The sequence below is a fragment of the Haliotis cracherodii genome, unplaced genomic scaffold (genome assembly GCF_022045235.1).
Source record: "Haliotis cracherodii isolate W230 unplaced genomic scaffold, xgHalCrac1.p SCAF_6, whole genome shotgun sequence".
Taxonomy (NCBI): domain Eukaryota; kingdom Metazoa; phylum Mollusca; class Gastropoda; order Lepetellida; family Haliotidae; genus Haliotis; species Haliotis cracherodii.
The window spans coordinates 67,221,469-67,236,754 of NW_027266319.1; the positions used below are offsets into that span (position 1 = coordinate 67,221,469).

General features: G+C 36.8%; 1 protein-coding gene across 5 annotated transcripts in view; it reads left to right on the forward strand.

Annotated features, from left to right (window-relative positions):
• The window catches only part of LOC139445420 (uncharacterized), a 41,833-nt gene that overhangs the window by 11,532 nt on the left and 15,015 nt on the right, over positions 1-15,286 (forward strand). For 4 of the 5 annotated variants that reach the window (XM_071226566.1, XM_071226561.1, XM_071226563.1 and 1 more), the window contains exons 2-10: positions 5,218-5,241; positions 8,565-8,740; positions 9,613-9,833; positions 10,414-10,571; positions 10,793-10,881; positions 11,710-11,935; positions 12,224-12,593; positions 13,497-13,597; positions 15,038-15,136. In XM_071226566.1, coding sequence (XP_071082667.1) covers positions 5,218-5,241; positions 8,565-8,740; positions 9,613-9,833; positions 10,414-10,571; positions 10,793-10,881; positions 11,710-11,935; positions 12,224-12,593; positions 13,497-13,597; positions 15,038-15,136 — 1,464 coding nt within the window. The remainder of the gene's footprint in view (positions 1-5,217; positions 5,242-8,564; positions 8,741-9,612; positions 9,834-10,413; positions 10,572-10,792; positions 10,882-11,709; positions 11,936-12,223; positions 12,594-13,496; positions 13,598-15,037; positions 15,137-15,286) is intronic. The other variant, XM_071226562.1, reaches the window with a different exon arrangement.

Consider the following 15,286-nt stretch of genomic DNA (forward strand, 5'->3'; position numbering starts at 1 on the left):
CACACATGATTTCGCCTAAATGAATGTGAATAAATATTGAATGAAATTTTGAATAAAATAAATAAACTATATTATAAACATAAGTCCTGATATGAAATGAACACATTTTTATAACCAGATACATGTAATATAATAATAGGATTAAATTGCGTACTTCAGTTCTGGTTTCTTGACTGGTATATCCGGTGTTACATGCTCGTGGTGATCAGTTGATAATGTTTTTTCAGATGAGGGGAAAAACATCGTGGCAGTGTAAGACTTGAGTTTATTAAATATGTTAGTAAATTTTGGGAGCCATGCGTTACCACGCGCTCTAACCGGGTTAGCGCTATATTGAGGGGCGCAATAGCGAGGGTACACTGTATCTCTGATTCTCAGTACTGTAGATGTAACATTTTTACTGAATTTATTAGCTTGATTTGGGGCAAGTACATTTTAATATAGCTCAAGTAAGAATGTTGGTCATACTTGCCCTTGGCCAAGTAACATTTTTCATAAATTTTCAACCCCAATTCATTGATTACAGAAATAGCTTCAAAGAGTGGAGATTCCTGGGTAAAATTGGTCCTCAGTAGCACCTGCTGGTCAGGTCCTGAAACTTACATCATTCCATATCATTGTGCACCACTGTTAATCTTATGAGTCACAGGTCTACCTGGGCCGGCCTTGTATAAGTCCTCACTGTATTACATGCGAAAAAATTATAAAATTCAGCTGTCAATTTTTGTAAATTCTGCACACAATTCTGCAAACTGTTATGTTTAGTTTTCGTGAATTTCATAATTTTGCATATGTTATGTTGCCTTGTCACAGTCATATTTATGACAAACTTATCCATGGCTAGAATAGCTTATTGAAGTGAATCTTGAGATCACTAGTTTAAAAATACAGACATGCACTTTCGGTAAGCAATCATATGAATCAACTTCACTTCAAAACGAAGTCAATATCTTGGTACATCTTTACATCCAGCTTTTGACTCACATGTTGAATTTCTGCAGTGCATTTGATGAATTCTGCAATGATAAATGCAAAATTCTCCATGAGTTCTGCTCAAAATGTGATTTTTCTGCAAGATAGGTACATTTCTGCACGGAGTGTGAATTTCTGCAAAATACTCTGTGAGGATAGAAGGGACTGTTGTATTTTTATGGGCCGTTGGGATATTGCTGGAACACTAAAGACTGCGATGTTAACCTAAAAAAAAAATTCACTCGCTCAGTCACAAGACAGAAGTATTGAAAGTTTCAGTACTAATCTTTCATTTTTTTTCATTGTCAACCAGTATTGCCATTTTATAATGTTGTCAATAATCCAGACTTCAGATCGCGAGATGGGTTGATGGATAAACAAGACTACTATTATGTCATCAATATGGAATGTTTATGTAAACAGTGTGAAGCATGTGCCATTTCAGCAGTAAAAATTAACATTTTGGACCACTAGTCCTTATATAGTGACATATAGCAAAACAATTAAAACGGCGATTTTTACTAGTTCCTATGATACCTTAACTATTGGGCAGTTTGCAAGAACTATATGACACGTGCCTATTTCTGAAGCTGCTGTTTTCATCGTTTAGAAAGGAAGCCAGTCCATCCAAATGCCTGAAGATAGATATAATTTAAATTTATCTAATTATATAGCAATCAGTGTTAGAAATTGCCACTAATCCTATGGTCCTGGCCAAAGTGTCCAATAGATAGTAGTCTATGGTATCATAAGGACTACTACTAGTAGAAATTGAATACACAAGGGTTGTATTGCGATATATGTATTGCAGACAGCTGTATTGCAATATACCGATGCACGACTGTGACTAGTTACATCACACTTGTAGATGAATGTTATCCACAAAAGTTATTTATATGTTATCACTTTCCAGACAAGTAAGCATTTCAGGTCATGGTGATCTGACTAATTGAAATAATCAAATATTGTTCAGAAGGTCTATATAACAAAGCAGTCAAATTCAAGTTTCCATATTCAGACAAAAATGATTTGTTTCCTCTGTACTCTGAGATGGTTTTGTTTCTTGAGAAGAAGAATTCAAAACTTCAGGGTTTTACCTTGATTTAACTTTAAGAGTCCTTGCTGGCAATGTGAGAGTCCTGTAAAGTAATGAAATGGTGTCATGCACTGTATGTTGTGCTACTTACTAAATTAGAGCTGGTATTGTATCAATGACACTGTATATTCTTTTTCTGCTTCCAATCTCAACATTTGTGCATCGCATAAAACCCTGCCACTGAATATTTTGCACTTGGAAAAAGATCGAGGCCAGTGTCATGTGTTTGGAACTAAACTGCTGAAGTAGATATTTGTTCTTGTTCTTGTTATTTGTGATCTAGCTTTAGTAAACTTGCATTGAATAGAAACAAAATGATGCTACCTACTTAATTATGATGGTTGGTCATTTGGGATGATCCAATCATCAATCATGAATTTACAACCATTTTATGACCTACTTTCAGGTTCAATCGTTGACACAATGAATTTGTTGGGTATGAGGCCTAATACTTGTGTTTTCAGCTCACTTGGACCCAATATGTATTAGTCGGTTGGTAGGGTTCTTTTGTATTTTATGAAAAAAACTCAGATGGCTTGTTTAGGACAGGTGTTTGTTGCAATGTTTTCTTAATTTTTTTGGTCAAAGTAACTACACCCCGATATTATGTGGACACATACAATCAGCAATAAAAACTAACAGATTTAGTCCACTAGTCCACTATATAATGACAATAAGGGCACATTTCTTCTAGTCCTTATGACACTTAGTCCTAAGCTATTGGGCAGTTTGGCAAAGACTATGGGACTGGTGCCAATTTCAAATGCTGATAATGTTTTCCATATGTAGAATATGGTAAACTTTGAGATCTACGAAAAACACATGTGGCCTGCAAGTGTAAGAATGGGTCAGTCAGTGTTCCTAAAACACAGGTAGACTTTGGGTAGGGACTTGAAGCGAGTTTAACATGTAAAAATGAATGTAATCCATTTATTTTTCTTCTCTACTGCAAGAACACTGGAACATACACTTTTAATAAACACACTGTTTTGATAACTGTACGTGTGTAGGCATACATACCAAATTCCTACCAGTAAAGTCTTGAAATGGTCTTCAACATGTTATATTCGGGTTGTCAGACTTACTTGGTTGATGCATGTCGTTGTATCCCAATTCAGAAGATCAGAGATCATGGTGTCAATCACTGAATTGTTTGTTCCAAACTCAATTATTTGCAGTGTCATCACTGAAATATTCCTGAGTGCGGCGTTAAACAACAAACAAACTAACAAAACAATATTCCTTATGCCACATTTCTACAAGTGGTTTTGGTCAGGCGAAGTCAGCAGGGAGTTAGATCAGAGGTTGATATTGGCTCATGTATCTGCAGCAAATGATAAGAGAGAATCACAAATGTTTATTAGCTACCTTTAAAGTTATGTGAAGAAACAATACGGCCCAACAGTCTAAGAAGCTTCAATTTACTGTGCAGAGTTTAGTTCCTTACGCTTGCCTGTAACATATCATCATCAGTGTTAGAAACTGGCACTAGTCCTGTAGTCCTTGCAAAACTGCCCAAAAGGGATCGTAAGGACTAGTAGATATTTACCGTTTATAAAGGTTTTGCTATGCGTTATCATTATAAGGACTGGTGGACTAAAAAAGTTAGTTTCTAACTTTCTACTACTGATCATGGTGTTTGAATCCAAGAATCTATTTCCAGGTTTTACAGCTGTATACCTTTGCTTGTGTGTTTTCTCTGGGCGTGGTTAATTAATGACCTGTATCTATTTGCACTTTCCTCCCAAGCAGTAATTGAAATAAGTGCCGGACCATGGCAGGTAGATCTCGTGTCAGGCCCATAGTTTCATGGGCCTTATGGCCTGCGGTAAATTTGCGTGTGATTTATTTGTCACAATAAGCTTCAGTTTTTTATGTAAGGGTCCAAAGAGTTAAGTCTGAGCCTGCAGCTTCTGAAGTCTGTGGATCCTGATGGCAGCCTGGCAATTCATTTTATTTCAAGCACTGTTACAGACTATGCAGATCTGGATTGTTTTATTGGATGTTATTTAATATTTTGGTCAGTTGATGCGACTCAGTTTGAAAAAGCATTCGCTTGCTGGAACCCACTCAATTGTAGTATTTGGTTGCCAACAGACATATTTTCTTTCATATGTTGCAAATAAGCTATTATAATTGGTTATTGATAAGTTTGAGATGCCCAATTGTTGATATGAATATGCAGAGTGACATCGCTATATGCTTTGACATTCCTATGTATCCTATATTTGTGTTGCAGACTGAGAGTATCATGAAACATAAGTTACATGTCTTGCAATCGATTTATTGATACAGTATTTACATTTACAAAAAATCTGAAAAAGATCTATGATTTTTCTTCTTTCGCCTCCGTGGTTTAGTGGTGGGGCGTCTGCCTGGAGAGTGGAAGGTCCAGGGTTTGATCCCCAGTCGCGTCATACCAAAAGACGTTAAAAGATGGTACTTGTTGTTACCCTGTCTGACGCAAGGTTTTAAGGCGATAAAACAAGGACTGGTTGGCTTGGAGTCAGTATACTGTGTTTGATTTTACAAGTCAGATGAACCCTGCACAATTTAAACTTAGAAAATGTTGCGTCTGTGTCAGTGCAGATGAGGACATATTCTCCAATGAAACTTCCTAGCCTTTATTGTTCATTAGAGGTGACTTCATAGATCAGTGACTTCGTTGATTGCGAGTCTTTGTACCACAGTGGCATGGATTGGTGCTCACAATATCAGTCACTGGATTGTCTGGTCCAAACTCTCTCTCACACACACACACACACACACACACACACACACAGATTGCTTTGGCCATGGGTACCGATATATCATCCCCCATCACCTGGACATGTTAAATGTTTCCTGTCCACCTGATTTGTCAGAACAAGTCAAGTTCTAAAATGCTTGTTCAATTTCCTGATAAAGAATCAGTAATAATCAACGTCATTGTTAAATGATATGTACATTGCCATTATCTTCAAATAAAAAATAGCACATTTAATATGTACACAAATTTTAATTGAATTTTAATTGTCATTGAACTTCCTGGAAGATTATTAAGAGGAAACTAGGAATTAACTGCATTTGACACAATGTCATAAGCATGATAAGGAATTACAAATTATGTACAAACTTGTTGCAACTCAACTGTTTCTTGTGTTACTTAGGATCGACCTGTATTTTCATCGGATGTAAGTATTTACTGACATGACATTGCAGTGATGCATTTGAATCATATGGCTGCAGATGTACATTACACATCAGGCATTTCTTTGAGCTGAAGCTTTGTTGATTAACTTCTCATCTGACTTGTAAGGGGGTCCTTGCCATGGGCCCATAAAAATTCCTATCTACCACAAGACCTACATGGCCACTTAGATCTGAAACTAGGCTCATATTTTCCCCTGCATATTGGCTACCTCTCATAGATGATAGATATTCAAATCAATCTTAAGTTCTGTATCTTTGTCATCAGAAAATGTCTTGAAAATCATGATAATTAAGAGTTTTGCTTATGCTGTGTTTGAAATTGATAACTTAAGTCAACACGAAAGTTTAAGGCTTTGCAATAAGTCACAAGGACCCCAGGATCTTCCTTATTATTTCTCATGCTATTATTATTATCCTTTTATCATTAATTAAATTAAATTTAATGTGGGGTATTTTCTGTAAAGTAGTGGATCTTGTACATGTTGTAGGGAGTTGTTTCCCTTTAATTAGAGAACTTGATGCATCACTGTAATGTGCTGTGATTACATGAACAGATTTTCGTCCCCCAAACTAGTTCAAATTCTTATTTGAAACTCACTGTTTGCTGCCCTCAAATATCCTCACTGTTTGTTGTTGTGTCACATTTTGTATCTTTTTTAAATTTTTTTTTTTTTTAGCAAGTTAAACATGCAACACTCATAAAATTTGTTCTTGTAATGCCATTATGTGCATGCTTAAGTTGAAATGTGTGGTCTTGGGCACAGTTATTGACTGTATGGATCATGTCAAGGTTTTATTGCATCTTGAAATCAAGTGTTGATGGGTGTTTAGAGTGAGGAGTGTTTAGTAATATATTGTGTAATACTGCATGAATGTAGACATTTTGAGACCTATCTTGATCTGAAAGTACCTTTACATGAGATATGGCTCTACACTCTTGAAATATTCTTGGAAATACTCCACAAGTCAGAACACTGAATTCAGTCAACTTTCTGCCCCCTGACTTTGATATGTGAAATGAGTAGTGTCAAATACGCATGTGCACCTTAACAATCATCATGGGAAGTCAGTGGGATTCCTGCTATGGTATTGTGATCTTGGGACCCCTAGATCTTTCATTTCAACAATTTGGGTGGACATTTTGGGATGACTGTTTATCATCTTAATTTTGAATACTAGTATTGGAAGTACTGACTATAATAACAGACAGTTTGTTTGGTATAACTACCATCAAAGATTAGTTGTTTTTCGATAAATACTTTTCAAGAGTCTTCAAGAGTTGAATCTTACCAGTACATACATTCATGAGTAACATGATACATTCTTTCAGTGATCACACAACACAGGTTTGCATTGTACAGCACATTGGTGCATAGTGAAGTGAGTTGGTGAGATGAGGGAGACATAGTTGCAGAAACAAATGATGGATACATGTAACAGTACCGGAATATGGTTGATACAAGACACATCATGGTTAATATTCTGTGATTTTATTTTGATTAAAAAATACTTTCAATCTCTGCTCAATGTATCAATGCATAGTGACACAACAATCATGCTTGGATGCTCATTTGATCCAGTTTTATGGGATAAAGACAAGTAAATAAATAAGTTAAGCTGATAGTATACTTCTTGAAGTTCTTTGTATTATCAGACCAAATGACTAAACTTAGTTATGTTCTGTCCCAGATAATGTTCAAGTTCATAAGTGGTTGGGTCCCTTTTGGAACAGTTAAAATGATAACATATCGCAAAACCCTTAAAAATGGCCAATTTCTATTAGTCCTTGTGATAATTTAGCTATTCGTCAGTTTAGCATGGAATAATATCATATCGTGCCAGTTTCTAACGCTATAGACACTGGTCATATCCCACTAGTCCAACCATCATTTTGGACGAGTTGTTTTTGTAAAATAACTGGATTTGGAAGAAAACAAGTCCCCCTAGAGTTTTGCCTATCCCTTTCTCTGAGCAGTGAATATTTTTGTGAGGTTTTTGTTAAGTTTGTGAATTAGGTTCAATTAATTAAGTGTTAATTTAAATTTGGACTGACTGCTTCTTTAGATTCATGTTTACCATACTTGAAACATGAAGTGCTATGGTATGATAATGTTGCTGCATGTTGTTGCTCTGAGACAGGATCAGTTCATGTATCCTTACATCTCATCATTCTTGTTCATTGAGTTTCTTTAAGTCATTGGTCATTGGGACCCGTGAAGACCCGGGATAGAATAGGTCTTCATCAACCCATGCTTGCTGTAAAAGGCAACTATGCTTGTCGTTAGAGGGGACTAACGGGATTGGGTGGTCAGGCTTGCTGACTTGGTTAATGCATGTCATCAATCCCAATTTCAGTGATCGATGCTCATGATGTCAGTCACTGGATTGTCTGGTCCAGACTCAATTATTTACATTGCTGTCATATAGCTGGAATATTGCTGAGTGCGGCGTTAACCAACAATCAAACCAAACCAAAACTTTAAGTCACTTATGATACAGAGAAGATAGGATAATTGGATTCAGGTTAAAGCAATGATTTACAGGGCGATAGAATGTTGTTTATTTACAATTATGTTATTTGCAACCATTTACTATTAGGACAGTGTTTCATATTGACATGAAATGAGAACATAGAAATATACATTTCTACGGAAAATGGGACAAGAAATCCCCAACATGTTTCAGTGAAACTACATCCTGCATATCCAGACTTGCATTCAGTACAATCCATAATTACACCAAGTTCAGCATGTTGGATTCTGATTTCACCGATGTTTGCACGTCCATTATCATCAACATATGGTGGTTGTAGAATTCCTCTTTTTACCATGTTTACCAAAGAGATCTTTGCTTGCAATTTGTGTAATTTTCCTGTCACTAAGAAAATCTTGGTTAAATCTCCAGTAAGATTTTAAAATTGATTATTACAATCATGACAATATACATAGTGAAATATTGCAGTATGCTGCATGCATGTTAAAATGCCTATTTGTATGCTGCACTATACATGTTTATCTCAGTCACAATATTTTATTAGTCTGCCAGGTATTCTGAAGTGATCTTCACTATGTTAGAGGTATCCTTTTTTGATTGTACATGTATGTTAGCATTATTTAGACAGGTCATTTTACTTTTTGGATAGTGCGCAATCAACAATTATTTTTTAATCAAAAAGTAATATGCTTTATTTATTTTCTTGTGTTCTATATTGCATAAAATCAGATACAATAAGTGAATAGATTTGAGTAAATATTGACCTGAATATTATATTTTTATTATGATGCTAAACATTTGATGTCTATAGGACAAGAAATGGAACAAGAGTGAGCGCCAGAGATTCAAAGAGGAAGCTGAAATGTTAAAAGAACTGCAACATCCCAACATTGTGAGATTTTATGATTACTGGGAAAAAACAGACCGACGAAATAGAAAAGTGATCATCCTGGTAACAGAACTGATGACTTCGGGAACATTAAAAACGTAAGTAGAAATGGACTAACATTATTTTTGTGAAGGTGAAAAAAAGTCTCGTACAGAATATGTGGTTTAATTGGCTGCATGAGCTGCTGCCTGTTTATGGGATTGTAAAGGTTTAAAGATTCAGCAGTCATTTAGCCTATCGTATTATTGCAAACAAGATAGACCAGTTTCTTACCCTATCAGGGGGAGTTGGGTAGCCGTATGGTTAAAGGGTCTGCTTGTATGGCTGAAGGCCTGGGTTAGATTCCCCACATGGGTACAATGTGTGAAGCCCATTTCTGGTGTCCCCCATCGTGATATTGCTGGAATATTGCTAAAAGCGGCATAAGACCATTCTCACTCACTCAAAGAGGCCTTGTCATAACCCTAATGTTCAAACTTAAAGATTTAAAGGGGGTTACTTAGATTTAAATACAATAGAAAAGGACCTCAACGGCCCTTGGTCCCTACTTAATTTTGGAGACACAGCTCTACCACATTTTTCATACATTTATATGTGGTAATAACTGACCAAAAAATAGAAGTGACATGCATATATGTATTTGCTTAAGTAATATGATTGCATATTCCATTACCGAAAGATTGTCACGCATATCAAAGTTGCATGTACAAATGCCAAATCCTTGGATGATCATGCATTATTCATTAGCATCATAAACAGCGCAGGCAAATATTCATGCAGATAAACAGTGTATCTTTATCTTTCGTAAGAAATGCCAAAAGGAATCTTATTTTGTCAGTTTTATTGTAGAAATGATCCAAGATATCCCTCCCATGTCCTCTGTCAAGAAGGAAGTACTAGCATTATGTAAATGTAATATGAAATCTGATTGTTACAGCATTAATGATTTCATGATTTTTTGGTTTTATAGCTACATCAAGAGATTCAAGAAGATCAACATCAAGGTATTGAAGAACTGGTGCCGGCAGATCTTGAAAGGATTGTACTTTCTGCATACACGAACCCCCCCTGTGATACATAGAGACTTGAAATGTGACAACATTTTCATTACTGGTACGACTGGCTCTGTCAAAATAGGAGATCTAGGACTAGCAACTTTGAAGAATAAATCGTTTGCCAAAAGTGTAATCGGTAAGTATTTTGCATGAGACACATCTCACAGATGTCCTACTTCCATTGTTACTGCATTGGAATTGTACTGCATATAGTTGAAATAGTGATGATAAGATATAGTGACATTTGTATGTTTTATGTACTTAACATTAATTTTCATGCTTTCCCACAACTAGATTTTTCCTGGAAATTGTTCTGAAACAGAACTCCCAAAATTCACAGGTATGTGATCAGCCTGTCGCACTTGACTGTGAAAGAAACAAAATCACATTTACCGGAACACAAAAGGGTTGTGTCTTCAAAGTCTTTATCCTGACAATTTTCCCTCTTTTTTTCCCATTCCTCCCTTTAGCAACAGAGTCAACACTTATTTGATTGTTCATCTGACATCCAGATTCAGGTAAGAACTGGAATTCGATGGCAGGTATCAGTCCTTTGTTCTTGATCTTGCATATTGTGAAACTAATGTCAGTTTGTTTCAGGATTGTTTGGTTGTGGCTGAAACCATGTACTAATCTTGTCTTCCCCACCCCCCTTCTTCCCTTTGTAGACTGCAGCGTCAGGATGCAAAGACTCCACGATCTTTGTATTCTTTAAGGTACGCCGGAGTTCATGGCACCCGAAATGTATGAAGAACACTATGATGAGGCAGTAGATGTTTATGCTTTCGGAATGTGTATGCTTGAGATGGCGACGTCAGAGTACCCATACAAGGAATGTTCTAATGCTGCTCAAATCTACAGAAAAGTTACCAGTGTAAGTACACTTGTGATAACTGTTGTTGAATTCACATAATATGTGATATTTGGGTTTGAGACATGTTAAGTATGTTGAGTTCATGGGCAGCGGGTACTAGTAATCAGTAAAACATTAAAAACAAATTTGACGAAAGAAGTTCATACATGTCTAGATATCTTAGAGAATCATGTATTAATTTCATACTTTTGTGTTATTTTGTATTTTTCTATGATTTTCAGGGTGTACGTCCAGAAGCCTGTGATAAAGTAGACAATCCTGAAATCAGAGATATTATTGAGGGTTGCATCAAGCAAAAAAGAGAAGAAAGGTAAGTACATGTATTGAAAGGCGTTTTTACCTATCATCTGAGGGGCGGGTGGGTAGCCTAGTGGTTAAAGCGTTCGCTTGTCACACCGAGGACCCGGGTTAGATTCCCGACATGGGTACAATGTCTGAAGCCCATTTCTAGTGTCCCACCGTTATATTGCTGGAATATTGCTAGAAGCAGCGTAAAACCAAAATCACTCTCACTCACTCACTCACTCACTCACTCACTCACTCACTCACCTATCTGAAATCTTTTTAGTCATTTGAAAATGTTTATGTAACCTTCATGTTATCTTTGAAATTATGAAACTCACCTATACAAGTACAAGCTGGTTTAATTTGAGAAATGTTCAAGTTATGGATGAATGGCAAGCAGCAATTGTCAAAATAATATTGTGAAAATTTACTGATTTTTCTTAGTTCCTCAGATTATAATAATGTGGCTAAAAGTCACAAGCACCTGAGGGTCCTTAATAACAGTATATATATATAGTTTGTGAAGGAATAATTTAGTATGAAAATGTCTTTTTATCACCATTTATGATGCCTTCAGGTGCTTTGGGTTGTGCAAAGCTTGTCACCTGTCAACCCTTACAGGTTCTGACCTCAAGTCATAATCTGTCAAGATAATTTATAGTTCGTGTTCATGGGAGGTGGGCCTACGTGAATAACACTTGGAATACATTTACTGGGGCGTATGTAGTGGTTGATGCTGTGAAACTATTATGTAGAATAAATATTTCATTGATGTTCAAGTAATCTAAGATGTGTTCGAGTAGATTGTGAACAAGATTATATGGTAATTTTGGAAATATTTGTTCTATTTAAGGTACACTGTGAAGGACTTGCTTCAGCATGGCTTCTTCTTGGAAGACAGTGGTTTGAAGGTGGAGCTGGTCAACCGGGATGATGAACTCGCAGACCGTCCAATCATTCAGCTCAGACTTCGAGTTGTTGATCCCAAGAAACGCAAAGACAAGCACAAGGAAAATGAAGCCATTCAGTTTGATTTTCATTTGGATAAGGATAATGCTGAAGAGGTTGCTCAAGACATGGTATGAATTGTAGAAGAATTGTGTTTTGCAAATTATTTCAAAATATTTTCAAGATATTCAAGATCAGTCTGGTCTTGTAAAATTCTGTTTGATCTAGTAAGCTCAGTTATTAATATTCCTTGTTAAAACTGAAATATGATACAAAGTAAAATATTGCAGGAACTCTTTCTTTATGCAGGTCAGCTTCAAACTTGTACATTTTTAGGCCTGTAAATTCACCTAGAACTTGTCATTATGTCAAATGGGTTCTGTTAGTGCAGCTTTAGCTTTTGTTTGTCCCAAAACAAGGTAAAATCTGGATTTCTTCAAGAGGAAGATGAACGTAATGCAACAAAACAGATCCGTGAAAGAATTGCTCAAGTGAAACGTGAGAGAGAGAAGTTGTTGAATGAAGTTCAGCCTCCTGTATCTGGTCAAGGAATGGACACTTCAGCTCCCCAACACACCTCGCAGAGCCAGGTAACCGGTGGTCATCAGCCTGGTCAGCCTCAACCTAATGTGTCTCAACAGCTAGTCCAGGGGCAGGTTCCCCCAGCTGGCAATAAGACGCAGGTGGTGGGTGTGGTCGGAGGGGGTCTGAGTGCAGCACCTGGCATACAGGGGGGCGTGGCAGAGGGGGGCGGACAACAGCAGTTACCAGCAGAGGATGTAGTAAATGGTTAGTAGTACCCAACAGAGTTTGAAGTATAATTACTTTTCTTTTTTTTTAAACACAGGACAGTGGATCATTAATCAATCATATATTGTAAAATTCGTAAATTTTAGAAAATGCCTAATTCGGATATGTTCTCTATTTGGTCATCTGATATTAGGTTATCCTGAAATGTGTCTTCAGTGAGAAGGAACTGCTCTCATTGTAGCTTGTATATGTCTGTTATTTTCTTTGTGAACAACCCCATGAACATCCGCTTTAAAATTGGTCTTCAGCAACCCATGCTTGTCGTAAAAGGTGGTAAAAGGGATCGGGTGGTAAGGCATGCTGAGCCTGACATGGTTGATGCATGTCTTTGTATCCCAATTGCACCGATCAATACTCATGGTGTCAATCACTGGATTGTGTGGTCCAGACTCGATTGACCGCCTCCGTGGTATAGTGGTAGAGCGTCCGCCCTGAGAGCAGATGGTCTGGGGTTCAATCACTGGCCGCGTCATATCAAAAGAAAATAATAGATGGTGTTTGTTGTTACCCTGCCTGGCACTTGGCATTAGTACAAGCAGCCACACACACACACACACACACACACACACACACACACACACACACACACACACACACACACACACACACACACACATGCATGCATGCACGTTGCTATAGAAGAGCAATAATCTTGGATGCAACGTTAAGCCCTTTTTCACCATCTCACCCCAGACTTATTTACAGAGGGTGTCAACTTTTTTAATATATTTGTTTTCGTAACATTTTTTATTTTGGGGTGAAAATTTGATCCAAAATAACAAATAATGACTTGTTTCTGTGTAGACTTGTGGTTTTTTTTTAAGACAACTAGCTTGAACATTGTATGTGTTATGTCTATATTCTTTGATGTTTTGTTTGTAGCCGCTGCAGCTATCTCGGAAAGTAAATCCGAAGTTAACTTGCCAAACTTGCAACAGTCACAGCAGCTGTCAGGTGGATCAGCTCCCAATATTCCACAGCAGGTTTGTATTTTTTGGGGGTTCTTTTAATATAGAAATTACAAACTTTTGATAACGATTGATTGAGATAATTTGAACATGTTGAAAGATGTTTTATTATATACTTCAGTGTGAAGGACAGATTTCTGATGTTGGGAAAAGTGATGTTTTCATTACAGTGAACGTAACACTTGAAAATCCACTGTAATGAACATAACACTTGATATTTCTCTGCAGTGAACATAAAACTTTGAGGAAACTATTGCCATACAAGAGTTACCCCCCTATTTTTGTTAAAGTTCATTTTGAATATAATCATGTCATTAATATTTTTTAATACTTTTGTTTATATTTTTTAAAATTTTGCAAACACGAAAATACTTTTTAAGTCACAAATACAAGGGGTGGTGAACTGTCCCTGTGTGTTAGGTAGGGAGAATTTAGGTTTCAAAGTTTTTCATTTGGAATAATGGGGGGGGGGCAATACACATGAAATATCCTGTATGTCTTATATGGTCAAGGAGAGGTAAAAAGTGAAATTGAGGAATTTATGAATTTAGATATCTCCACAAACTAAAAGCATGTAACAAAAAGAAAACGATTTTGCACTGTAATATGTTTGATTTTTATAACTTTTGTCCATTCCTTCTACAAAAGTTTTGCTTAAATACTTCATACTTGTCAAGGAGCTTTCTTCTGGAAGCCTTGCTTCAAACAATAAGACCAAATTAGTTTGGAACTCCAGCCTTGTTGACAATTACCGTAATAAGCGCCCCGCTCTAATAAGCGCCCCTCTCTAATAAGTGCCCACGGCGATATTTGCTAATATATTGGCAAGTGAACAATCCAAATTAGCACCCCTACCGATTGATCAATGTACACGAGACTTATTTATTTGTGTATAATACACACGCATGTGTTATATGCACCCTTAATTATAGGCAATTAAATTCTGGAAAAATATATCTGTCGTATAAAAACAGTTCAGACCGTCAGCATAAACCACAAAATTTATCTTTCAACTCTGTTTTTGCCACCAAAATAATATTCTAATAAGAGCCCCCTATTTCTAATTTTGAGAGCTCCCTGGGTGCTTATTATGTCGAATACGGTACTGCATATTTGCTAAAGTATGCAGCTCCTCTGGAGCTCTGTCATGCTTGGCTTAGATTGTTGCCTATACTTTCAGGTTCTTGTTTGCTAGGCACGTACGTGATTATATGTGCTATAGCAGGAATATTGGTGACTGCACTCACACCCCTGTGACTGTTAGAAAGTGTTAGAAATTTGCACTCCTCCTGTAGTCCTTGCCAAACTGCCCAATAGTTAAGGTATCTTAAGGACCAGTAGAAATTTGCCATTTTTATGGGTTTATCTATATGTTCTCATTATGTGGACTAGTGGACTAAAACTGTTAGTTTCTACAGCTGCTACCTTTTGCCCATACCAAGTTACATGTTGTAGGTTCAAACAAGCATATCAGGCACAGGGCAGGATGATGGTCAATCCATGTCAGTCCAACAGCAGACATCGCAAACATCTCTACAATCCCAGGTGTCACAGGTTGGTAAAAACAAATTCTCAGACCAGTTAGTGTCTGTCAGCCTCTGTATCTTCAGGGACATTCAGAAATCAGTCTTGAATAAAAGAGAAATACTGGATTTGTTTTGAGACAGTGACTATTTTTGTGTAAATATGTTAAGAGCTTTTTGA